Below are 27,415 nucleotides of genomic sequence, written 5' to 3' on the forward strand. Positions count from 1 at the left end.
AGCCATTTTGGTGGGTAGTCTTGGGGTATCTGCATATTAAAATGATAAAAAGGCAATCCTCCACAGCTGTGCATATACCTCTTGGGATAGAAAGGGAAGTAACAAATAGAATGCAGATGATACCAGTTAGTGATGCTTACAGATATAGCATTGTCTAAACATTAATATTCTGTTTCGCTACGGAAGGCTTCGCTCTCTTAAAATATCTCAATATATTGCCAGACTCATTCACTACATAAAATACTTTGAACGTGGTAAATGTCTTGGTTTGAGGGACACAATCTTAGTGGTACTCGGTACTAAAAGGTATCTTTTTTAATGTTTCAGAGCTGTAAGGTTGACTGCCTGTAATATGGTATCCTGACAGTTCCTAGCAATGTATCGTGGAGGTACAGTGCTGTGACTATTGCTTGCTGAGATGGTATTTCTTCATACTGTGACCACTCTGTTGTTGGAAGAAGATTTAAGAATGTCTAAGTAAGTACAGATACTTTCTGCATGATAATGTGTGTAGCCAGGAACCTGAGTGTTAAATTTTTCCTTATTTTCCCTTTACAATGTTCAGGAATATGATCAGGGATAGCCCTTCCAAAGATTAGAAATGTGATTTGCAGTTAATATCCTTTAATTATTCTTAAAAATGTTTGTGCCAATTGTAATGTATCCAATGGGAGATAGATTTTTATACCTTGTCCCTTCGCCTGAGCATTGTACCTACTAATCCTTATTTGTTTTCAAATTTTCTCACCATTTTCCTTTAGAAGTCACTGACTCTTGTTCTGCACTGCCAGCCATCCCTTGATATCTTTGTCAAGTGATCAGTCTTCTTTGGTGAACCTAGGCAGTAGGTGTTGGCATACTATTGAGTTGAAGAGAATTTCACAGACTAGTCTACCCAATATATTTCTATCCACTTGTGTACTTTCCAGCAGTGGTCACTGTGTAGGAACCAGCAATCGGCATCCATTTGCAGAGGCTGATTCCAATTGCAGTTGGCCAGGAATGAAATCTAGGACCCTCTTGTCTGTATATCTAAAGCTTCATCACACACCGCCTCACACAATGGGAAATAAAACATTGGAGGTAGGCACTATTTGGATCAAGCATTCTTCAAGTGAGATATGTCATGGCTAGGTGCTGAGTATCATAGAAACAAAGCACATGAGGGGTACCATTCGGCCCATCATGCCTGTACTAGCTCTTTGAAAGAGCAGTTGTTCTTGGTCCCGCATCCCTGTCTTTGTCCGTAACCTTGTAACTTCCTCATCCCCAAACAGCTGTCTCACTCCCTTTTAAAATTATTTCTTGAATCAGCTTCCACCACCTTTTCACATACAATGTTCCAGATCATAACAATGTAGTGAAATGGTTTCTCCTCCTCACTAGATTCTTTGCCATTTTTGAATCTTTGACTTCTAGTTATTGACCCACTTGCCAGAGGGAATAATGTTTTGTCTATCTACTCTATCAAAACGTCTCATCATCATAAACCTCTGTTCAGTCGCCTCCTAACCATCTCTGTTCCAAAGAAAATAGTCCGAACTTTTCTAACCTCTCAACTGAGGCCCCTCATCCTTGAAAACTACCCCTGTGCCCTTTCTAAGACCTTTACATCTTTCCTGAAGTATGGTGCTCAGAATCATCCACAATATTCCAGCGGATTTATAAAGCTCTAACATAATATTTCTTCTATTCTATTCTTCTATTTATTAAAACCAAGTAACCCATTTGCCTTTTCAATCACCTTATCAACTTGCCCTGCCATCTCTAAGGATTTTGTATCTAAATGTCAAGATCTCTCTGCTCATCTACACTTTTCAAAATTGTGCCATTCATGGTGTACTGTCTTTCTGTATTAGTCATCCCAAAATACATCACTTCTCACTCTTCCACGTTGAACTCCACCTGCCATTTTGCTATCCTGTTTATGGTACCCTAAAGCCTATAACTATTCTCATCACTATCTACTACACACACTCTCTGTCTCCACAGATGCTGCCTAACCTGTTTAGTATTTTCAGCATTTTCTATTTTTGTTTCAGATTTCCAGCATCTGCAGTATCTTGATTATAGCTAGGGGAAAAGTTTGGGCCTATTAAGGGCAAAAAAAAAAATCTTCATGTTGAGGCAGAGGACATGGCTAAAGTATTAAGCAAGGATTTGCATCTGCCTTCACAAAGGAAGAGAATGTCATGAAAGTTACACTAAAAGAGGCCAGGGGAATTCTGGATAGGATAGTAATAGATAGAGGCACTTTGTCAAATACCTTCTGAAAGTCCATATATACAACATTGGCTTCACTACCTTGTTCAACCTTCTCTGTTAGCTCATAGAAGAATTCAATCAAGTTAGTCAAAAACGATTTGCCTTTTAAAGAAATCCACGTTGGCTCTCCTTGTTTAACTGTTAGTGTCAAATTAAAGTTTATTTTATCCCTGACAATGGTTTCCAATAACTTCCACATCACTAGTGTCAGGTTGAACAGGCCTGTAGATTTCTGGTTTACCCCTCTCCCCTTTCTTGAATCCTTTGGCATTGCTCCTGCATCCAATGAGAATTGAAAAGTTGTGACCACTGCTCTGCTGTTTCTACCTTTGCTTCTTTCAGCAACCAAGACACATTCCATCCAGACCAGATGACTTACCAACTTTCAATAATACTAATCTGTTTTTGTGCATCTTCTCTATCCATTACTATCCAATCCAGAACTCCCCTGGCCTCTCTTAGTGTAACTTTCATGACATTCTCTTCCTTTGTGAAGGCAGATGCAAAGTCCTCATTTAATACTTTAGCCATGTCCTCTGCCTCTACATGAAGATTTTTCTTTGCCCTTAATAGGCCCAAACTTTTCCCTAACTATAAGCAAAATACTGCAGATGCTGGAAATCTGAAACAAAAACAGAAAATGCTGAAAATACTAAGCAGGTTAGGCAGCATCTGTGGAGAGAGATAGTGTGTGTGCATGTTTTAGGTTGTAACCTTTATCAGAACTGTTCTGACGAAAGGTCATTGACCTGAAACATTAACAGCATTCTGTTCTTTTCTTTCCCTAGCTAATCAGTTACACTTCATGTGTTTATAAAATTTTAGCCTTTAAAGTTTTAGAGGTCAATTTAATGTTTCCTACTAATCTTATCTCATAACTTCTCTACTTCCTGTACTTTCTATAATCTTGCTTATTAACTGAATCTTCCTGCTGACATTTGTCATAAGCCTTTTTCTGTTTTATTTTAACTTTTATTTGTTTTCTCATACAGGGTCCGTTAATTTTTGATGCTCTACCTTTTTCCTCCAAAAGAATATGTCCAGCTTGCCCAACGCAAACTGGAGGAACAGCACCTCCATCTTCCGATATTAGGCACTTTACAGCCTTCCGGACTTAACATTGATTTCAACAATGTCAGACCATGAACTCTCTTTCCTCCATCTTTTTTTATCCCTTTTTTAAAATTTATTTTTATTTTTGATTATTTTTATTTTTATTCATTGTTTTATCCTCTTTTCCCCAACCACCGCCCCCTCCCCCCACCCCACCCCCCAAAAGGGCCATCTGTTACTTGTTCTATGTTGTTCTTTCACAGAGTGCTGATCCTTGTTCTACTATTCACATATTCTGCTTTCTTACCTTTATGCCACTATCAGCACCTTCTTTAGCCCTTACCGCTACCATTAACACTCTCTGTCTTGTGCCCTTGACATCTTTGTCAATCCCCCTATCACTGACCTATCCAGCTTCACCTGCTCCACCCCCGTTAAACAGTATAAATTCCATCACATTTCTACTTCTCTTAACTCTGAAGAAGAGCCATACAGGCTTGAAACGTTAACTATGTTTCCTTCTCCACAGATGCTGTCAGGTCTGCTGAGCTTTTCCAGCATTTTTTGTTTTTATTTCAGATCTCCAGCATCCTCAGTATTTTGTTTTTATCTTATGTCCAGTTTGTGCCTGAATCCCCTCTTCCCTGAATACTCTGTCATTGCTTTATCTGGCAATCATCTTTTCCGATCTACCTGTCCTGGATCCCTTCTTAAATCACTGGAATTAGCTCTTCCCTAGCTGAGCATTTTTACCTTTGATTTTTTCTTGCCTCTTTCTATAACTACATCATTCCAAATTGTGCTGTGATCGCTGTTAGTTTGATGATCATCTCCTGTAACACGCACCATTTTCCCTACTTCATTTTCCAGAACCAGATCCAGCACTGCTTCTCTGTTGAACTGGATTAACTTCTGCATGCGTATCACAAATCCCTCCCCTTCCGTGCCATTAACACTGCTTTTCCTGGTCTATATTAGGATAGTTAAAATCTCCTGATATTATCACGCTATTTTCGTTATATGCCTTTTAAATTTGCCATTAAAATGCTCATCTATCTCTTCACAGTATGGAGCTCCCTTTTATCTACTCAGTCTGAACGTCAACCTTGGTGCATTCCCTTACTGAATCATTCAGTGTAACATTTCCCATGTTAGCCATTCTTTCAGGCCTATAAAGCGCAATTGCAATCTTGGTGCCAGTCAGGGTTGTTTTTAAACTGTGCTCACTTCATAGCTCTCCAAAAGCATTTTAAATAGGCCCTTACAGGAAATAGGGGCCATCTCTCCTGTAATTCCATGTGCCATTATCATTGCCATAAGTGTTTTAATGAATAGTTTTTGAAAACTCATATAAACTAATGCACTGAATTTCCTTTCTCCCCTTAAATTATTTTTTTGAAAAACCCTGTGTCGAGTATGCCTTGTCTTTGGGAATCCATGTTAGTTTGGGTTTCTTCAAGTGTTTAGTAATTTCAATCTATATCATAAGCTCTTATCTGATCTTTAACTTTCTGTTTTACCATGTTTCTTTCTTTGAAGAATGTCACATTTTCCACTGTTCAAATCACTAGAGCAAAATTCTGGAAAATTGTAGCATTTCACCAGGATCTTTGATTGTAAACAAGCATGTCCCATTGATTTATCTACCTTACGTTTGAATAACATCTTTTGTACCAGTTCCTTGAATAATGACTTCCCTTTTGGTTAAACAATAACCTTTCTTAATGACTCCATAGCCGCCTCTAGTGCGAAGCATTGATGAGGCCATTGTTAGATTATTGTGAGAGATTTTGGGTGCCTCATTATAGAGAGGACATTGAAGTGCTAGAGGCTGTATAATGTAGATTTGGCTGGGTGATGCAAGGATGAGAGCCTTATACTTATGAGAGGGGTGGTGGGGGGAAACGACATGAAGTATTGGTACTGTTTTTTACTGGAGAATGTAAAGTGAATATTTAGAGCAGATTTTTAAAGTTATGAGGAGTTTTAATAGGGTGAATAGAAAATTGCCATTAAATGATTGAGGAGAAAGAATGAAAAATTTCTTTACTAAGAGGGCTGCAGGAACATGGAATGCTTTTTCACAGGGAATGGTTGTTTAAGGGAAAACTGGATAAATATTTGAAATAAAGATGCAAGATTCTGGGGCAATCGCAAAGAAGTTGAATTAATTATAGATTTAACTAGCAGTGATCCAGCACAGACACAGTGTGCCTACTGGCTGCCTCCTGCACTATAAACTTCCTTGCTTCTGTGGTGTTTCTATAATCCTAATATCCATCTTATCTGTAAAAATGAGGCTAAGTACACATTTTGTACATCTGTCATTCCCTTAATCTCTACTCCTTTTCACCACTATACCAAAACCTCGACTATCCTCTTGCTAGGAATGTACTTTCATAATTTTTTTGTAACTAATTTTCACTCATACTATTTTTATTCCTTTCTAATCTCCATTTTTAGTTATCCTATTTTTTTTTAATTGCTCTGTAAATGATAAATGCTTTTCTGGTTTCAAAATCTCCCTGATTTCCCTAGTTATCTATACCAACCCAATCTTTGTCGAGCTTCCATTTTTCCTTACTGGAATAAGCTCAATTTTTAACCTATCCCTCCCACTGTTTAAATACTTTCTACCTCCATTTGCCAATATTTCCATTTAAATTGGACTATGTACCTTTTTATCATGTTATTAGTTTTCCAGTCAAGTAGCCTTGCATTCAAATCTTTTCATTGTCTGTTCTTATACTGCATGTAACTATGTAGGGTGATCACTCTTTCACAATATCTTGCAATGATTTTTTTTCCCTAACCGTGGAAAAAGAAACCAGAAAGCTAGCCTGGCTCCCTTAAAATCATTCTTTGAATAATGTAGCATTTGTAGCACTTTATCCTGTTTACCACCACCCATCCCCCCGACCCCCATATATTTAGAATTTTTTTGCCACTATAAGAAATATATTAAACTTCTGGGTTTTTTTTGCATACCTTATTTTCATGTATTGTACCTTTAGGGGTTAACCAACGTCAAACTTCATGTCTAGATTCGGAATTGATGCAGTTATCCTCTGAGAATGTTGCGATCCTTTGTTAAAAGCTTGTAACCCTTTATTAACTACATGAGGGGGTAGTAAAGCCTCTTGATGTGCCACTCCTGATCTGGTAGTTAGAAGCTGTAAAGGAAATGGTTTGCCTTTTGTTCTTCACTTTAATGAACAATGGCATGTTTGGCAAAGGTAGCTCATTAGAATTGGGGCATTTACCGGGCTTGGACCTTATCTCTGTGAAAATGTTCTAATTTGATGCTTTGCAGCTTGTTATAAAGTTTCAGTGGCTGATTTTTTTTTTTTGTCTTTCTCCTACAGGTTAAAACAGTCCAGCAGGTCAAGGATACTACAACCAGAATATTTCTGAGAGCTTTTAAAGCCATGGATAGGTGTAAGCATGTAGGGCGTCTGCGACTCGCCCAAAATCACTCCATATTGAATCCCCAGAAGTGGCATTGCATGGACTGCAACACCACTGAGTCTGTTTGGGCCTGTCTTAAATGCTCCCATGTGGCTTGTGGTCGCTACATTGAGGAGCATGCACTCAAACACTTTGAGGAAACTAGGCATCCTTTGGCTATGGAGGTCAATGAACTTTATGTCTTTTGTTATCTTTGTGACGACTATGTGTTGAATGACAATGCTACAGGGGATTTAAAACTATTGAGAAGCACTTTGAGTGCAATAAAGAACCAAAAGTACAGTCCGATGGCACGCAATGGCAGGGCATTGCGGTCAATGGCTTGCGGGGAATCTCCTTGTTCGTTCCAGAAGAACAGAAAAGGGCAGACTCATAGTACAGAGCAGATGTTCACTGCTCTTTGGCACAGACGCCAGTCTTTGCTAACAAAGGCAATGCGCATTTGGTTTGAACAAACTACCAGCGGTAAACGTAGATTGGAAGAAAAGCGGCTACAGGAGGAAATGGATAGAAGAAAGGAGGAAGCAAGGAAGCGCCGACAGGAGCTAAAGCGCAAGTTCATGGAGGAGCTTGCGAACGCTCCACCTAGGAAAAGTGCAAGGATTTTATTTCAAATCCGGAAGGAGGACCATATCTCGAGAAAGTGCAGAAAACCAACTGGAAAAAAGGTGCTACAAACTGCCCCTACCTCAAAACGACAAAGGAACAAAATGAAGCGGTATTATGCTGCCAAGCGTAAGCCAGTGGTAACTCCTGGTGTTACGGGTCTAAGAAACCTTGGTAATACCTGCTACATGAACTCCATCCTGCAAGTACTCAGTCACTTGCAGAAGTTCAGAGAGTGTTTCTTAACCCTTGATCTCTGTGAGACTGAAGAATTATTGGCAAGGACCACAAATGGGAAAACGAGATTGTCTAACAAGGTCACGCTGGGGATTGGTCCTGCATCTTGCATAGCAGGAAGAAATGATCATGTGGGAACTTCAGGGAGATACAGCATGCCAGCTGGTTTGAATGGAGGTGCCTCTATGGCCAGGAACCTTGAACTTATTCAACCCAAGGAACCTAGTTCAAAGCACATCTCTCTTTGCCATGAACTTCACACGCTCTTTCGAGTAATGTGGTCTGGGAAATGGGCTTTGGTATCTCCGTTTGCTATGTTGCACTCTGTATGGAGCTTGATCCCGGCATTCAGGGGATATGGTCAGCAAGATGCTCAGGAATTTCTGTGTGAATTACTGGACAAAGTGCAGCAGGAGCTGGAATCGGAAGGTACAAAGCACAGGATCCTCATTCCTTTTTCTCAACGGAAGCTCACCAAGCAGGTTCTCAAGGTGGTGAACACCATCTTTCACGGGCAGCTGCTCAGTCAGGTAAACGAAAATGACAGTGTGTGCAATCTTATTTTAATTTAATTCTTCATTCCTGATCTGATCTTGTCAAGATGAAAGATGACAATGCTGCTGAATGGAATACTTTCCACTTTGTAGCCAGTGACAGCGCTCTTCTATCAGTTATCACATGCATGAGATGTAGCAGTAAAGTTGCTTGCACTTAATATAAAAGTTAAAGCTGTGTCCTTTTGGCATTGCCATCCTTCACTTTTTTTTAATGAAAACTGAAAAGGTTGCTTTGTAACTGAGGGCTTGATCCCCTTTTCATTCCCTACCTGTTAGCATTTATTATTTAGTGATCAGCTTTTCAACAATACTAGTGAGAGTACATTCAAGTTATTTCTAACCTTGGGCTTAACTTTTTAATTATAGTATCACTTCTGTCCTGAAGGGACTGTTTGTTACTACAGTACAATTCCCTGGGTGCCCGTAACCATCTGTTACTGTGCCCAAGTGACCATTATTAACATGTGTGTCTTGATAATGAGCCTTGGCAAGCTATTTGACTCAGGAAAGCATCAGAATTGAGCCCAACCTTATTCTTCCCCACCATGCACCCATGCACTTTCTAATACCACTCACTGGGTAAAAATCTGGAATGGAACTCCTGGTGATTTAAAAAAAAAATTTCCTTTGGGTCATAATCTATGTTTTCCCCCCCCCACCTCCCCCATTCATGTTGTCACTGAAGTAGAGCATACCACTGAAGGCAAACCTTTTGCACAAAAGTAGAGGCTGAATAATGATCTGTCGGGTATGATTTATATCTCACAAATTGGTTGAACTAATAATTTGTTACGAGTTCATCGTAAGTCTTGTAAGCTTTGCATGGCTTGTGTTCCAGGACTCTGGTTCACATTTTATTTGTAGATCACCAGGAGGATCCGTGACAAGTTAAGTTCCCAGTCTTTGAGTAACTGTGCATATTTCCACCCCCTGAAGTTTCCCTGTGCTTCAAGGGGGGTATAAATTTATAATATGGGGCAGCTGTGTCATAATGCAGAACTGTTTCCACTGCAAGCGGTTCTGTAAAATGAATAGGTTTTTGTAGTATTTACAGAAGATTCTGTTGGAGGTATGCACCCATGTTTTTGACTTAACCACGCTCTCTCTCAGGGTAGATATTGATGCCATTTTTCTAAAAAAATGGCATGCTTGGGATCAAATTGCCTTTGTACAGTTTATTTGTCTCATTGTGCTTATTTTATAATGGTTCCATCCAGCTGCTCTTCTAAATTCCCATGGTATCAGCTGGAATACCTTTAGGTCAGCTCATTTACATTGCAGTAGACTGTAGGGCAGCGAGCAAAGTGAAACCCCAGCAGTATTAAATATGAACATATGTAAGTATGATGATTCAGGTCAAGCCATTATGCACTCTGGGTTTTTCATACCTTATTTATATTAACAGCTTCTAGAAGCAGTCCTGTACTGTGAATAAGATAGCACCTATGACTCCAGAGAGACACAGCTCCACCTCAGCAGGTGGTTTCATTCCTGCCCCCAGGGGCAAAGCAGAGGAACAAGAGTGGGCCAATCAGGAATTGGAGTGCTACGTTCCTGGCTGTTGAACAGCTGCACCACACACCGTTCCTGCAGAAGCACTGTTCAGACATTGCTGCCAGTGTCATCAGTGCTGCTGCCATCTATAAACAGCATGAACTTGGAACAGAGAGAGAGAGACCTTCAGGTTTTGAAATTGCTTCCGCTGGAATATGTTCTGCAATATAATGAGGTTTCCCGTTGCTTAACTGGGTTTCTGGGTTTACATCAAAGGTATAATGTTACAGGACCCATCAGCAGGGAGAAACCCACATTACCAGTGTTTTAAGCGTTTGAAAGACCCTTGAGTATAGTTGCTGGCTAACTTATTTTTCTTGCCTATTTGAATCTGTGACGAATACAATAGAATTCTACTTATCGGTAGAGATCGCACATTCTAGCAGATAAAGATGAGCAAATGTTTCCTACAATGGATAAATTTCCAAGAAAATATCAACTTAAATGATGGACAGCAAACCAATTAAATTGTGAGAAGTAGTCAAATACGAATTTCAATTGTAATTAAGATCCAGACATATAGATGCACTTTAATTTAGGATTTCATCAAGACTTTTAAAAAAAAAGACAACGCATATAATTGCATAATCCTAAAAAGTGACACCACCAGCCATTTGTGCACCTTCAGGTTGTGTGATTCTCCCTGTCCTTACTTTTGTTGCTATGCTACTGCTCACGGTGCAAGAGTATACTCTACAAGGTGGGTTAGATGCTGGTTATGGGCCACTCTTCATGTGTCAGCCAAGGTAGTGTCTGCTCGTGGTTATTCGTGGAACAGCTGAGCCTAATCCAATCCTTGCATAGCTACATTCGCATTTGCAACAGAAGGTCACAACAGCAGTTGAGAACAGAAAGCCGGACAATCTCCCCAGATAGGGAAACTTGGAATGTGGCCCCTTCCTAGGCTCCTTTTGCACTTCCTAGAAGCTGAGTCAGTCACATTGGCGGAGACCCGGGAGCAGGTTCCATCTGGGCTGCAGATGCTGCCTGTTGTAAAGCAACGAGACAAGGAATAGTGGAGTAGAGAGACTTGTCTACGTTTCATTTTCTATTAAATTTGTCAGTATAAGTTGTGAAAATATGAACAGTATTGGATTTGAAAATTTAACTGAAGCTATGTTACAGAATGCTTGTTCATAGCTGTGATTCCCCCCCATGCTCAAAACTTTATTTTCTCATCTGAACCAGTATTTTCCAAACTTTTCTGTTGGCTCCTCCTTCAAATATTGACATACTCCCAAGAACCTCCTGTTCTAAGTTCAGTGTCACATACCCAGAGGAAACCAGTGCAGTCGTTACAGAAAGCATTCTTTATTTGTACAAAGAAATAACATCAACAAACAACATAGATGCAGGGAAAAGAGAATGCCACATTTTTAAGGTACTGTGTACTTGCTACGGTACATTTTCACACTAGACGGTCGGAAATTGAATGGCCTTGCAAACCCCATTTTGAACTTAAATCCTCAGAGAAAGGCTGAGTTGATTTATTTACTGAGCACATTGCCCTGAGCAACTCTCACATACCTCCTAGTGGCCACCTCAAGAACAGCGATGAGAGAAATATAGGATTTCCTGCTTTCCTTTGGCACCATCGAAATGGTGGATTCATTGGGAAATTAAAATCAAATGGAGGTTGAAAATCTAAAGTAAGCCAGCCGATGTCTGAATTATGAACTACTACAGCCCAGAAGGCCATTCAGTCCATCATGCTGTGCGCCAGCTCTTTGAAAGAGCTGTCCACTTGGTCTTATTCCCTGTCCTTTTCATAAATCCAATATAGCTACTGTAGGAGTAAATTCAGTCACAATATGGGAATAATTAGTGGTGGTACCAGGATTTTGCACTTACAACCAATTTAATTACAGACTTGGCAGCATCGGCGGAGAAGAAATCAGTTAACGTTTCGAGCCTTCGTGGCCCTTCGGCAGAACTGAAGCATAGTTAGAAGAAGGGAGAAATATAAACTGGTTTAAGGTGGGTGTGGCGGGGGGCGGGGGGGGTGGAGAGAGAGAGACATTGAGGGTGTGGTGATTGTGGAGATGAGCAGATAATCAAAAGATGTCACAGACAAAAGGGTCAAAGAGGTGTTGAAGGTGGTGATATTTGTCTAAGAAAAGTGCTAATTAAGAATGGAAGACAGGATATTCAAAGTACAGCTCTAGTGGGGGTGGGGTGGAAAGACTAAAGGTTTTAGTTTTAGATTTAAAAATAATGGAAATAGGTGGGGAAAAAAAATCTATATAAATTATTGAAAAAAAAAGCGGGGTGGGGAGGGGGGGATTGGGGGAGGGGGAGTTTAAGATCTAAAGTTGTTGAATTCAGTATTCAGCCCGGAAGGCTGTAAAGTGCCTAGTCGGAAGATGAGGTGCTGTTCCTCCTCATCTTCCGACTAGGCACTTTACAGCCTTCCGGGCTGAATATTGAATTCAACAACTTTAGATCTTAAACTCCCCCTCCCCCCATCCCCACCCCGTTTCTCTTCCCCACCCCCCCCCCCCCTCACTTTTTTTTTCAATAATTTATATAGATTCTTCTTTCCCCACCTATTTCCATTATTTTTAAATCTAAAACTAAAACCTCGTTAGTCTTTCCACCCCACCCCCACTAGAGCTGTACTTTGAATATCCTGTCTTCCATTCTTAATTAGCACTTTTCTTAGACAAATATCACCACCTTCAACACCTCTTTGACCCTTTTGTCTGTGACATCTTTTGATTATCTGCTCATCTCCACACTCACCACACCCTCAATGTCTCTCTCTCTCTCCACCCCCCCCCCCCCAACCTTAAACCAGTTTATATTTCTCCCTTCTTCTAACTATGCTTCAGTTCTGCCGAAGGGCCACGAAGGCTCGAAACGTTAACTGATTTCTTCTCCGCAGATGCTGCCAGACCTGCTGAGTTTTTCCAGGTAATTCTGTTTTTGTTTTGGATTTCCAGCATCCGCAGTAGCTTTTTGTTTTTAATTACAGACTTGCATATTGGACCTCATCTTAGTTGGATAGGATGTAACAAAATATGAAGGGCAGAGTAACAATATTCTGATTGAAGCTTCATGTCAGCACTCCCCAGAAAGTATGGCCTAACCATTTCGCCTTTCTGCAAAATGTTTTCTGCAATTAATTTCAACAGTGAAACAGATGTCTGAAAAACAAAACAAGGCATTTTGCCCATCTATGTAATCCCATATAGTTAAAATTGCAACCATATTAACCATGCAAGATTTTAATTCAATTTTAGAAAATTTTAAATCAGATTTCTTAAGTTTCAGCGTACAAAATAACCTTGCTTTCCTCTTCACTATCCAGAAGCTTTCAAACCTTCAGATTCTCTTCATCCATACAGTACCTGTGCCCCACTAGACCCTTGCTCAGAACTTCCACACTGCCTTCCTTCAGGGACTTCAGAGCTAAAAGGGTTAAATTATGAGGATGGGTGGCATAAACTAGATTATATTTCCTTGAACACGGAAGACGAAGGGCTAGATCAAATTGAGGTGTTTATGATGATTAAAGGATTTGATAGCGAGAAACTACTTCCTCTTGCAGAGAGTCCAGAACCTTAAAATTAGTGCTAGGCTGTTCCGAGGCAATATCAGGAAGTACTTCTTCACACAAATGACAATGGAAATCTAGATTCCAAAAAGGTGTTGAGGCTGGGGATCAATTGAAAAGCTCAAAACTGAGATTGTTTGATTTTTGTTAAGCAAGGATATAAAGGGTCATGGAACCCAAGTGGGTTGATGGTGTTAAGATACAGATTGACCATGATATAATTGAAAGGTGAACAGGCTCAAGCAGCTGAAAGCCTTCTGTTCCTATGTTCTTCATTTGTACTGTCCACCTCATCTGGATCACTTCCACAATTTCTTCCTATCTGATGTTAAATTGCTGATAGCCAGTTGGTGAAGACTGACTTAGGTTATATTTATTCACAGAGTGAAACATTGTAAGTATATACCTCCTAGCTCGACCCTCACCCCAGTGTCAGTAAGAGTCTCTTTAACTCTTTCGAGTACAATCACAGTTCTTGGCTTCCGGGAGTGGGACATGAACCCACAACCCTCTGATTCAAAGACGAGGGTGCTATGAACTGAGCCACAGCTGACACCTCTAAATTCTTTCGAGTTATCAACAGTCACAGATTGCAACTCTTTCAAGTACAATCACAGTTCTTGGTTTCCGGGAGTGGGACATGAACCCACAACCCTCTGATTCAAAGGCGAGGGTGCTATGAACTGAGCCACAGCTGACACCTCGCAAAGAGTCTCTTTATATGCGCTCCAGTCACAACCCAATCAATGCCTTCCACCTGCATCCAATTAACCACAATTGATGTGCAATTATAATCTGAACCCTTCCCCTAAAACCTGTGCAGTATTAAAAGTTGTGCTGTCTGTTAAAATATCCAGTGTTTCATCTGTGTGTTCTGTTGATTTCCAGTTAAGTCCACTACAGCTCACAGTACAACTCAATTTCACTTGACACCTCTGCATTCAATACTGTATCTGAACTGGAAACTGCACATACAAAAGGAGGAACAAGGTTCCCCACAGTACAGTGTTAGGCACCATTCGTGATTCCTCAGATACTGAAGCAGCCCATGTCCAAATGCAGCAAGACCTGGATAATATCCAGGTTTGGGCTGACAAGTGGCAAGTAACATTTGCACCACACAAATGCCAGACAATGACCATCTCCAACAAGAGGGAATCTAATCATCGCTCCTTGACATTCAATGGCATTACCATCGCTGAATCCCCCACAGTCAACATCTTGGGGTTACCATTGACCCGAAACTGAACTAGACCAGCCATATAAATACTGTGGCTACTAGAGCAGATCAGAGGCTAGGAATCCTGCGGCGAGTATCTCACCACCTGACTCCCCAAAGCCTGTCCACCACCTACAAGTGTGATGGAATATTCCCCACTTGCCTGGATGAGTGCAGCTCCAACAACACTCAAGAAGCTTGACACCATCCATGACAAAGCAGCCTGTTTGGTTGGCGCCTCATCCACAAGCATTCACTCCCTCCATCACCGACGCACAATGGCAACAAGGTGTGTGCCATCTACAAGATGCACCACGAACTCACCAAGGCTCCTTAGCACCTTCCAAACCAGCGACCACTACCATCTAGAAGGACAAGGGCAGCAGATAGATGGGAACACCACCACCTGGAAGTTCCCCTCCAAGCCACTCACCATCCTGACTTGGAAATATATCGCCGTTCCTTCAAAATCCTGGAACTCCCTCCCTAGCGGCACTGTGGGTGTACCTACACTACATGCAGCAGTTCAAAAAGGCAGCTCACCACCACCTTCTCAAGGGCAGTTAGGGGTGGGCAATAAATGTTGGCCTAGCCAGTGATGTCCACATCCCAAAAATAAACAAAGAAAAACTCCAGTCACATTTCTTTACATCTAAACTTTCAACTGGCCCAACGTTTTTTTAGATAATTTTATAGATAAAAACTTTTCATCTCTTCAGCCTTCCACCCATCTTGGTTGCAATTTAAAAACCTTTACACCTTCAGGGCTTTAGTAGACAAATTAAGCAAACCACCAGCTTACACTTAAGATATTGCAAAAATGTTATATCTTTTAAACTCTTCAGAGTGTTACCATGACACTCCAGTCCTGCTGATATCGAGTGAGTATTTGCATGAAAAATTCCTGATGAAATTTAGTACAAAGAAGTGTAAAGTGATGCATTTTGGTAGGAAGAGCAAGGAGAGGCAATATAAAATAAAGGGTACAATTCTAAAAGGTGTGCAGGAACATGGGGTATGTGTGCATAAATCACATTGCTAAAAAGACATATGTGATCCTGGGCTTTATAAATAGATGCATAGAGTACAAAAGAAAGGAGGTTATTATCAAATAAAACCAGAAAATACTTGAAATATTCAGCAAGTCTGGCACCATCTGTGGAGAAACAGAGTTACTGTTTCATGTCAGTGACCTTTCATCCGAACCTATGAAGTTAAGATTAACTTTTTATAAAACTCTGGTTCGGCCTCAGTTGGAGTATTGTGCCTAATTCTGGACATTGTGCTTTAGGAAGGATGAGAAGGCTGTAAGTGTAAGTGTGGAAGTGCTTTCAGACATGAGAGACTTCAGTTACGTGGGTAGATTGGAGAGGCTGGGGTTGTCTTTTTTAAATTTGATAGAAGTATTCAAAATCATGAGGGGTCAGGACAGAATCGATAGGGAGAAATTGTTCCCTTTGGTGGAAGGATCGAGAACCAGAGGATGTGGGCGTCGCTGGCTCAGCCAGCATTTATTGCCCATTCCTAATTGCCCTTGTTCAGAGGGCATTTAAGATTCAACCACCTTGCTGTGGGTCTGGAGTCACATATAGGCCAGACCAGGTAAGGACAGCAGATTTCCTTCCCTAATGGGCATAAGTGAACTAGATGGGTTTTTATGAGAATCAGCAATAGTTTCACAGTCAACATGAAATTTTTAATTCCAGATTTTTATTGGATTCAAATTCCACCATCTGCCATGGTGGGATTCGAACCCAGGTCCTCAGAACATTACCCTGGATTTCCAGATTACCAGTCCAGTGACAATACCACTATGCCACTGCCTGGAGGTGCAGTGGAGGCTGATTCAATTGTGGCCTTCAAAAGGGAATTGGATAAAGCACCTGAAGAGAGAAAATTTGATGGGCTACACGAAAAGGGCGGGGCAGTGCGACTCATTGTGCCGCTCATGCAAAGAGCTGGCACAGCCACGATGGACCACATGGCTGCCTCCTGTGCTGTAACCATTCTATAACAGCATTCTCCACCCCCCCTCTCCCCCCACCCCCACCAAACACCCATTCAGATCCTGGCCAACAAGTATATTACAACTAACTCCAGCCAACTTATTGCAAAGAAACATTTCAAACAAACAATTTGAAGGTGTTAGCCTTCGCAAAAGACCATTAGGTAAAATTCAGTTGATGTGAAAAAATTAACTAATTAAAAAATTAACAATGTAACGCCCTTATTCAAAAAGGGAGGGAGACAAAAAAACAGGTAATTATAGGCCAGTTAGCTTAACATCTGTCATTTAGAAAATGTTAGAGTCTATTATTAAGGATGTAATAGCAGGGCATTTGGAATTACATAATCTAATCTAACAGAATGAGCATGGCTTCATGAAGGGGAAACCATGCCTGACAAATTTATTAGAATTCTTTGAGGTGGTAACTAGCAGGCTAGATAAAGGGGAACCAGTAGATGTAATATATTTGGATTTCCAAAAGGCATTCAGTAAGGTACCGCACATAAGGCTACTTAATAAGATAAGAGCCCATGGTGTTGGGGGTAGTATATTAGCATGAATAAAGGTTGGGCTAACTAATAGAAGTCAGTGTTGGGATAAGGGGGAGCATTTTCAGGATGGCAACCTGTGACTAGTGGAGTGCCACAGGGATCAATGCTGGGGCCTCAATTATTTACATTATATATTAATGACTTAGATGAGGGAAGTGAATGTACTATCACCAAATTTGCGGATCATATAAAAATAGGTGGGAAGGCAAGTGGTGAGGATGACACGAGGGATATAGACAGGTTAAGTGAGTGGGCAAAAAAGTGGCAGATGGAATATAATGTGGGAAAATGTGAGGTTATGCACTTTGGCAGGAAGAATAGAGGAGCTGAATATTATTTAAATTGAGAAAGATTGCAGAAGGCTACAGCACAGAGGGATTTGGGGGTCCTTGTGCATGAATCCCAAAAAGCTAACATACAAGTTCAACAGGTAATGGGGAAGGCAAATGGAATGTTGACCTTTATTTCAAAGGGAATGGAATATAAAAATAGGGAAGTCTTACTAAACCTATACAAGGCACTAGTTAGACCGCACATAGAATACTGTGAACAGTTTTGGTCCCCTTATCTAAGGAAAGATACACTGGCATTGGAGGCAGTCCAGAGAAGGTTCACTAGGTTGATCCCAGGGATGAGGGATTTTCTTATGAGGAGAGGAGAGGTTGAGTAGGTTGGGCCTGTACTCATTAGAGTTTAGAATAATGAGAGGTGATCTTACTGAAACATATAAGATTCTTAGGGGCCTTGACAGGGTAGATGCTGAGAGGTTGTTTCCCCTTGTGGGAGAGTCTAGGACCAGAGGGCATAATCTCAGAGTAAGGGATCACCCATTTAAAACAGAGATGTGGAGGAATTTCTTCTCTGAGGGTAGTGAATCTGTGGAATTTTTTACCGCAGAGGGCTGTAGAAGCTGGCTTGTTAAGTATATTCAAGGTGGAGATAGACAGATTTTTAATCAGTAAGATAATCAAGGGTTATGGGGAAAAGGCAGGAAAGTGGAGTTGAGGATTATCAGATCAGCCATGATCTCGCTGAATGGTGGAGCAGACTCAATGGACCGAATGGCCCACTTCTGCTCCTACGTCTTATGGCCTTATAACTTCAGTATCTTGGAACTGAAATGATAGCTCCAAAATTTGCCATTTGCAAATTTTCAACATACCACTACCAACATTCTCCATTGCTGCTCAGCAATTGGAGACGTGCCATTCAGGCAAACAAACAGACTGTGTGAGTGAGCAGTGGTCCCTTTAAGGTGTGGCTTGCATCAATCCTAAAAGGACCGTGCAGTGTAAGAAATGAGTCATGCACAGCGTGGGGAAATTTGGGGGCATATTGATCAGCACATGTCTGAAGAAGAGGAAAATTTGGGGAATAAAAGGAACAGACACCTCCACTGGCATTGATATTGCATTGCTGTTAGAAAATTCAAATAAGAATCTGATTTTTTATTATAATAAAATATGTATGGCTGACTATAATTTTGTTTTTTTAAGTCGTCCAATCTATCAATCCTCTGAATTAAAAAAAAATCTCCTAACATCCTTTTTGTTTTTTTCAGCAATCATCTTAAGTTAATGCCATCTAGTACTAGCTTACCAGGCAAGAGAAATGGCTTTCTCCAGTTTACCTTCTCAAAGCCCCACATAATTTTGATCTTTTAACCTTTTTTCCTTATGGTGAAAAGTGTCTTAGTTTCTACTCATCCCTGACATCTTAGTGAATCTCTTCTGCATCCCTGCTAAAGTAAAATTCCAAAACTGCAGACAATATTCCAACTCTGGTATAATAAATTATGCTGAGTTTTTCCAGGTATTTTTGTAATAAATTATGTGTATAGGTTTGACATTAACTCTTTGTTTTCCCATTCTGTGATCCTACGAATAAAACTTGGGACCCCTTATGTTATTTTCAAAGCTTAATCAATTTATCCTCCCACTTTTAAAGATTTTGTGTTTCTGAATCCAACTCCTTCTAAAACCTGTACCATAACCGATTTTATTGTTGCTCTGCACAGCCTCATTCCTCGTATTGTAGTAACAGTACAGTCTGCTCTTTGTTTTTTGGTATCTCTTTTAACTGTCCATGTTTTCCCTGCAAACAGCTTTTTAAGGAATCTTCCTTCTACGCTTTTCTCCTCATTTTTAAATATGCTATGATCATCTGGGAAAATTTAGTGTGTGTTGAATCAAGCCTGATGAGGTTGGAATAAATCCCCCATGTCCCCAGACAAGGTGATCTGGGGCTGCAGCACATCAGTCTAATTATATGCAGTATTGCATAGCAGCAAAGAGTGTTCTTTTTTTTATTTTCCTCACATCTAGTCAGTGAAATGTAGCTTCATCAAAGGTTCATGTGATAAAGGCAGCATGTCACTGAGCCATAGAGGTTCCTGGTCTATGCTGGCTTGGCCAGTAGTTCAGATAGATAGAATTACAGAAGATGCAATTGTCCTTTTTTTTTTCCTTTCTCTCTCTCTCTCTCTCTCTCTGCTTTATGAGGGGGAAAAATTAATTATGGTTGCAGCTCATCATCACTGTCCAGTGATCACTGATTGCAAAGTGACAGAATTAGAAATGGCACAGTTAGCCACAGTGCCCCCAGGAAAAAAAACCCACATTTCTACCTCTTGACTGTTATTCAATGCCACTTGTGAGAAATGGGTGCCTATGGGTGGGGTTGTATATCAGGATTTTTCCCCCCCCCTTGTTGCGTAACAACAGAAACGTGAGTTAACATTTTGAAAAGCCCCGATGTACTTCACAGGATTATTATCAAACAAGTTGACATTTGCAGTTCTACAATAACCCTCCAACTTCAAAGTTTAGTCTTCTGTGAAGAATGGCTGAAGTTGGGTTGAGGTATTGGAAGATAACCAGCAACTGTAGAACTGTCAGGTATGGAGAGAAAATCCAGAGGCTTTTCTTGAAAATAAAGGAGGGTGACATATTTCCCAATCAAAAGGAAAGATTAATGTGTGAGCCTACCTGGTCACTCCCGTGGACAAGGGTGCAGCCTTTGTTGATATATCACTGGCACTATCAATTGGAGAGTGCAGTTAAGCTGCTTAATCAAACCAGGGCTCCATGCACTTGCAGCCAAGCACACAAATCAGCCAGGCATAAATAGGTGGTTTCTAACTGATCAAGTAGTTTAGACAAGAAAAGCAGAGTTCTATCAGATCAGCGCCGAATTCACCTATATGATGTTAGGGTAGCCTCAGCTGTGCAGTCCAGTCGTTTGCAACTTCCTCTTTCACGAATTTGCTTATCCGTGCAAAAGCCGTTCACCCATTGCAGGCCCAAATGTTCACTTATCCACGGTTTTAAAGATAAAAAATAAAAGCCATCTTTAAAAAATGCCAAAAAAAGAAGAGCTACCTAAATAAAGTTTAAAAAAGAGAGGTGTCCATGACATAATTCCTGCAGTAGACAGTGCGTGTGCGTTGTCTGCCGTTGTTTACATCTGGATGTTCCTTGTTGCTGTGATTTAATTGCTGATCGCAGTCCACCTCCACTCTCAAGTAAAGTACTGTGTGACAAATTTTACATTTTTTTGTTTTCAAGTTTTATTAAACAATTTCTCCACTAAATTTCACTTTCAATTTATTAAAAACATCATTTTTATTGCCTTTGATCCTGTATACATGTCAAATTTTAGGATGGCTGGAACCTATCTAATTGACTCTCATTGTAAAGTATGTTTGTTGTTCGTGATTTCGTCTCTTGCAAGGTTTCGTGGGAATGTAATCCCGCCCCCTCCCCTGAATGGCAGGACTTTACTTAGGAATTCATTTGCGCTGACAAAAAGCACAGATACATGTCTTTGGTGACTGAATGCGAATGTGTGATTGAACCATGTTGATTCCATGTTTACAGTGTTAGTTGATCTCAGCCAATGGAGCAGTATAAGTGGTACAGTTGGCCACACAGTGCTCCTGAGAAAAACCACCCAGATTTCTACCTCCTTGACTGTTCTTCAGTGTCACTTTGGGGGGACTGTGTGGACATTGAGGTTGGAACCAGAGTCTTTATTTGCTCTTGTGGTATAATAACACAAATGTGTTGCAACGTTTATGTTGCACGTTTAACATTGTAAAAGGTCCCGAGGTGCTTCACAGGACCATTATCAAACAAAATTTGACACTGAGCCCATGTGAGATATTGGGATGACGACCAAAATGTAGGTCAGAGGTTGGGTTTTAAAGAGTGGCTTAAAGAAATTCAGAGGTTTAGGGAGGGAATTCCAGAGCTTAAGGCCTCGGCAGCTGAAGGCACGGTCCCCAATGGAGTGATGAAAATCAGGATTGCGCAAGAGGCCAAAATTGGAGAAGTGCAGAGATTTCAGAACCTGGTAGGGCTTGAGGAGGCTACAGAGAGAGGGTTACAACTGACAGCACTCATGTTGTAAGCTCATAATGGATACTTAGGTTAACTACCTTTGCATGAGGCAACATCTTCAGCAGCAGAAATGGGAAAGAAAGCATTTGTACCCCTCAGTTGTCTGAATCTGTAGATTTGTTTTTGTTAAATTGAAGAAATGGATGTTCTAATTTGGGCATTTTACCAATGCTGCAGAATGTATTTTAAATGTTTGTTAACGTACATGGTTAGTGGACGCATCTCATTTTATGTACGTATCTCCTGCATTATAGCTTGCGCCTCAGTAGTAAGATGTGTGCTCATACCAGTTTGCTCATCTTAGGGTGGAGTTTAACTGGAGGGTAAGTCACCTGGGGCTACTCTTGCACACCCCTGAGCAGAGCTCCAAGTTTACATGAGTTATCAATGGTGGAAAGGGGTCCCCTCAACTGAGGAATGGAGGGAAAAAATGAATTTAGCTGTATGTATGGAAAGATCTGACCATTTATTGGAATGTTAGATTTAAATATCAAATGAGGCAGTCAATTAATCATCTGAATATCTTGCACCTTAAAAGAGGTTATCCACAGACAAGTTAAGCTATTCCAAGGTGAGGAATTATGTAGTTGCATCGGTAAATGATGAACAATTGCCTCAATTAGATGTAACCCCTTTTGTAATAACGTCCTCAATTACCTTGTCCTCAGATCACTGAGCGCTGGTGTCATACTCTGCATTTGCACAATAAACTGCAACATCATTAATCTCATTAGCACTAAAATTATTCTTTCATGGGATATGGGTGTCGCTGGCAAGGGCAGCATTTGTTGCCCATCCCTAATTGCCCTTGAACTGAGTGGCTTGCTAGGCCATTTTAGAGGATAGTTACATTGCTGTGAATCAGGAGCCCCATGTCAGCCAGACCAGATAAGGATGGTAGATTTCCTTCACTAAAGGTTATTAATGAACCAGATGAATTTTACTACAATCTGATAGTTTCATGGTCACCATTACTGAGACTAGCTTTGCATTCCAGATTCATTAGTTGAATTTAAATTTCCCCAGCTGCTGTGGTGGGATTTGAACCAGCATTCCCAGAACACTAACCTGTGGCCCTGCATTACTAGTCCAATGGCATTACCGCTGTGCCACCATCTCCCCTAACATTGTTGGTGAAGTCTCGAGTCAGGGCCTGAGTTGCCTCTGGAGAAAGTGGCATAAGCTTCCTTCTTTCACAGCAACACTTGGCACTAATGCTACATTTGTGTTGCAAATGTAGTCAGTTTAGTTAGTTCATATTGTGGTAATGGAAAATACAAAGTGCTGAAATAAATTTGGCCAAGTTTTTGCATTTCTCTGACATATATTTACACATAGGAAATGCCTTGCATAGTATCATTGTAACAAAATGCAACGAATAATGAAATCATTAAAATATGTACATTGAGCAAGTGCCCACAGCCAAAAGCTGATAATGAACTTCTCACACTGGGATAAACCAGCCATGTGCATCTGGATGACCTTGGGTACATTTGTTTTGCCTAGTGACAAGTTAGACTTCTTCCAGTAAATATTGCCACCTGCATCCTGTTTAGTACCAAGTCTGGCACTAGATCCCTAACCCTCAATTGCATTGAATTCAGAGTAATTGCTCTTGCTTATAAATGTCATTATGGTCTCATTGCATCTGCCTCTCCAAGTTTCGTCAATTCCACACACCAGCTTGCTCTGATTGATGGAGGCCCTGTGTGCATCTTCCCTCTTCCTCTGGAGGTGTCAGCTGTGGCTCAGTTCATAGCACCCTCGCCTTTGAATCAGAAGGTTGTGGGTTCATGTCCCACTCCCGGAAACCAAGAACTGTGATTGTACTCGAAAGAGAGTTGCAATCTGTGACTGTTGGTAACTCGAAAGAGTTTCCCTCTTCCTCTCCACTATACCAGCAGTAACAGAGCTTTCCTTTGTCTGAACTGGAATGATTTCTAAACTACTAAACCCTGACACCTCACAACTTCTGAATAACCTTCAATCACCCTTTTCATTCATTCAAGCGATGTGGGCTAGGCCAACATTTATTGCTCATCCCTAATTGCCCTTGAGAAGGTGGTGATGAGCTGCCTTCTTGAACCGCTGCAGTCCATGTGGTGTAGGTACACCCACAGTGCTGTTAGGGAGGGAGTTCTAGGATTTTGACCCAGCGACCGTGAAGGAACGGTGATATAGTTCCAAGTCAGGATGGTGTGTGACTTGGAGGGGAACTTCCAGGTGGTGGTGTTTCCATGTGTCTGCTGTTCTTGTCCTTCTAGACGGTAGCAGTTGTGGGTTTGGAAGGTGCTGTCTTGAAGGAGCTTGCTGTTTTGAAGGACCCTTGGTGAATTCCTGCATTGCATCTTGTAGATAGTACAAGTTGCTACCACTGCGCGTTAGTGGTGGAAGGAGTGAATGTTTGTGGTCTAACTCTTAACTTAATGCCTTCTGGTCTGTCTGTCTGTTGCCTTCCCCACGCTCTTGTGAAGTGTTAAAAACAAAAAACTGCGGATGCTGGAAATCCAAAACAAAAACAGAAATACCTGGAAAAACTCAGCAGGTCTGGCAGCATCGGCAGAGAAGAGCAAAGTTGACGTTTCGAGTCCTCATGACCCTTCAACAGAACTAAGTAGAAATAGGAAAGGGGTGAAATATAAGCTGGTTTAAGGGGTGGGAGGGAAGAAGGGAGGTGGGTTGTTGGGACAAGCAAGCAGTGATAGGAGGAGATAACCAAAAGATGTCACAGATAAAAGAACAAAGAGGTGTTGAAGGTGGTGATATTATCTAAAAGAATGTGCTAATGAAGAGTGGAGAGCAGGACAAGCAAGGTAGCTCTAGTGGGGGTGGGGTGAAATAAACCATAGGTGGAATACATTTAAAAATAATGGGTCATAATTAGTTTTCTGTTTTGGACACTCCGGTTTAAAAAGAACATTAAAAACAATAGATGATATCAAAGATAGGAAACTAAGATTATGAGAACTAAGTTCTAGGACTATTTCATCATCGTAGGCTAAGAATAGATAGAATTTTTAAAAACTTTTGAATAATTTCGATAGGCTGAACAGGGAAAAGACTTTTCCTCTAGTCGGAGAATCATTCTTAAGTGGTCATCAATTCAAAATAATTTGAAAATGACGAGGAAGTTATGGCGGAAAGGCCTTTACTGAGGGTTGTTGAACATAGAATTCTTTGCTACATGGACAGAGACTGCATCATTTTAGGAAGAAAGGAATAAATATTTGAAGCAGAGAAAGAGATGGGTTGGGAGAGAATGAGATAGTGGGATTAATTTTAGACTACTGTTGCAGAGAATTTGCACAAATGGTCTGGGTGGCCTTGTTTGTGATGTAATCTTGTCATTTCATTGGATCAATTACCTTTGGTATTCTGGGTTATCTGTTACTTTTATTGTCCCTTTCTACAGGTCACGTGCCTGACGTGCAACTACAAGTCCAACACCATTGAACCATTTTGGGATCTTTCACTGGAGTTTCCAGAGCGCTATCATTGTCTTCAGAAGGGTGCTACCCAGCTTAAAGAATGCACGCTGACGGAAATGCTGGCAAAGTTTACAGAAACAGAGGCTTTGGAAGGGAGGATTTATGCTTGTGACCAGTGCAACAGTAAGCACTGCCCTTTTAAATGAGTTTTCCTCTTAGTTGAATTCACTATCTAGGTTCCCACTCTGGTGAGTTATGAGCTATGGCACCTGTAGAATGGTTCTATTCTTGTCTGTGTCTAGACAGTGTGTTGACAGGCTGCACTCAATCTTGTTGACCACATGTTTACACAAGCAACAATGATCAGTAAATGGAAACCAAGACCAGGAACTTTCACCTCCCTGTCCAAAGGTCCTGAGGCCATTTGTGGTGCCCATACTGAAATGGCAATCTCCATAAAGACAAGGGATCATACCTGGAACCTTCTGGTCTGCATAGTTTTAGCTATTCAGTGTCCCAACAAACTGAGGATTTGGGGGATCCCAAATTGTAGCTACTCAAAGGGACCCCAAGATAACAAATCTATACTTCTGTGTTTAATAAGTATTCATAGTTGATTTGTTATTTTTCACAATTACTGTTCGATCAAAATGCCTTTTGATCATTTGCACTGAAGGGTCATGTCCACTCAGTGCAATACGTTTGGCCTAGACTTCTACCAACCAACAAACCATTGGTGTAGACCGAACTTAAGTTCTGAAGTGTTGCCATAAGTAGGACAATGGTGTATATTGGAGGAAATCTGCATTTGCCCTGCACGCTGTGCTGTAGTCCTTATGCTTCTGACGTTAAAAGGGCTGAATAGCTAATCTTTTTAACTGAAAGTTGATTAATGCTATATTAAATAGAGATAAGGAGGAGGCCAATGTGATGCATAAACATCAGCATGCAGCAATTGGGCCAAATGGCCTGTTTCTATACTGTGGGTTCTATGTAATTCTGCGTAATTATTTCACAGGTAAACGACGAAAATCCTCACCAAAGCCTCTCGTCTTGACAGAAGCTCAAAAACAGCTAATGATATACAGACTACCTCAGGTCCTCCGTTTGCACCTTAAAAGATTCAGGTAGGATGAATTTGCTGCAGCTTCAAAGGATTGTTTTAATGCCTATTATCCATGAATTCCAATTTGTTAGTTGTATGATTTTCCTTCCAGCACTCTGTCAGCTGTGGTTCAGTGAACAACACTCTTGCCTCTGAGTCAGAAGGTTGTGTGTTCGAGTTCCATTCCAGAAACTTAAGCTCAAAATTCTAGGCTGACACTCAGCTGTAGTACTGAGAGAGTGTTGCCCTGTTCTAAGTGCTGTCTTTCAGATTAAATATAAACAATGTCTGCTGTCTCGGGTGGATGTAAACAATCCAATGGCACTGTTTCAAAGAAGATCAGGAGAGTTATCTCCAGTGCCCTGGTCAATATTTATCCCTAATTCATTATCAGGGCATTATCATATTGCTGTTTGTGGGAGTTGCTGTACGCAACTTTGCTGCCATGTTTTCTGTGTCACAACAGTAACTACACTTCAGAAGTATACTTTAGATGAGGTAGTGAAAGGTTCTATACAAATGTAAGCTTGTCATTCTTGCTTGTTCTTTCCACAAAAAGGACTTTACTTTTATTTGACGATCCATCAGAATGGCCTTTACTTGTTAGAGTTTAGAAGAACGAGAGGTGATCTTATTGAAACATATAAGATCCTGAGGGGACTTGATATGGGGGAATGTTAGGAATATTTTTCCTCTTGTAGGGAAGACTAGAGCAAGGGGACACAGTTTAAAAATAAGAGGTCTCCCTTTAAAGACAGATGAGGAGAATTTCTTTTCTCTTAGAGGGTCGTTAGTCTGTGGAATTTTCTTGTCCAGAAAATAGCGGAGGCTGGGTCATTGAATCTATTCAAGGCTGAGTTAGATAGATTTTTCATAGACAAGGGAGTCAGGGGGGGAGACAAGAAAGTGGAGTTAGACCAGTCAGTTCAACATGACCTTATCGAATGGCAAGGCAGACTTGAAGGGCCGAATAGCCTACTCCTGCTCCTAAGTCCTATGCTCCTATAGAATCTGCCCAGAAGTGTAGACAGTATGTTTGAGCCATCAATATGTATATTCTGGTTCCACACACATGTTGAAAATTCAGCCTCATTTGATTTTTATTGGGTGTTTCTTTTCATAACAAGCACTGAATTAAACATTTTCTATTTTTTCCTCCTTTCCTCTTCAATGATCATTGCATAATCTTGGGTTCCCCCTAAAATAAATGTATTTAATGTCTCTTACTATGAGAAACTAACCTTGAAATAAGTTGCTACAGAGTGAAGCCAGTTGTAAGATACTCCATGTTTATGGGAAATAGTGCACTGTCCTTCAAGAACACTGTTGGTGAAAAGCAGGCAGTGGCTTATGTGTATGAGAAAGATGAACTCCTCATGGCAGTATCCATTGTTGCTGGAGCACTAAA

The 27,415-nt window shown here is 40.8% G+C and overlaps 1 protein-coding gene across 3 annotated transcripts in view; it reads left to right on the plus strand.

Annotated features, from left to right (window-relative positions):
* Nucleotides 1–27,415, plus strand: part of usp49 (ubiquitin specific peptidase 49) — a 64,052-nt gene that overhangs the window by 29,227 nt on the left and 7,410 nt on the right. For all 3 annotated transcript variants that reach the window (XM_078546299.1, XM_078546301.1, XM_078546300.1), the window contains exons 2-5: nt 328–477; nt 6,684–8,159; nt 24,887–25,085; nt 25,921–26,029. In XM_078546299.1, the coding sequence (XP_078402425.1) occupies nt 6,747–8,159; nt 24,887–25,085; nt 25,921–26,029 (1,721 nt within the window). In that variant the 5' untranslated portion in view covers nt 328–477; nt 6,684–6,746. The remainder of the gene's footprint in view (nt 1–327; nt 478–6,683; nt 8,160–24,886; nt 25,086–25,920; nt 26,030–27,415) is intronic.

Source organism: Cetorhinus maximus, chromosome 8, assembly GCF_964194155.1.
Source record: "Cetorhinus maximus chromosome 8, sCetMax3.hap1.1, whole genome shotgun sequence".
NCBI classification, from domain to species: domain Eukaryota; kingdom Metazoa; phylum Chordata; class Chondrichthyes; order Lamniformes; family Cetorhinidae; genus Cetorhinus; species Cetorhinus maximus.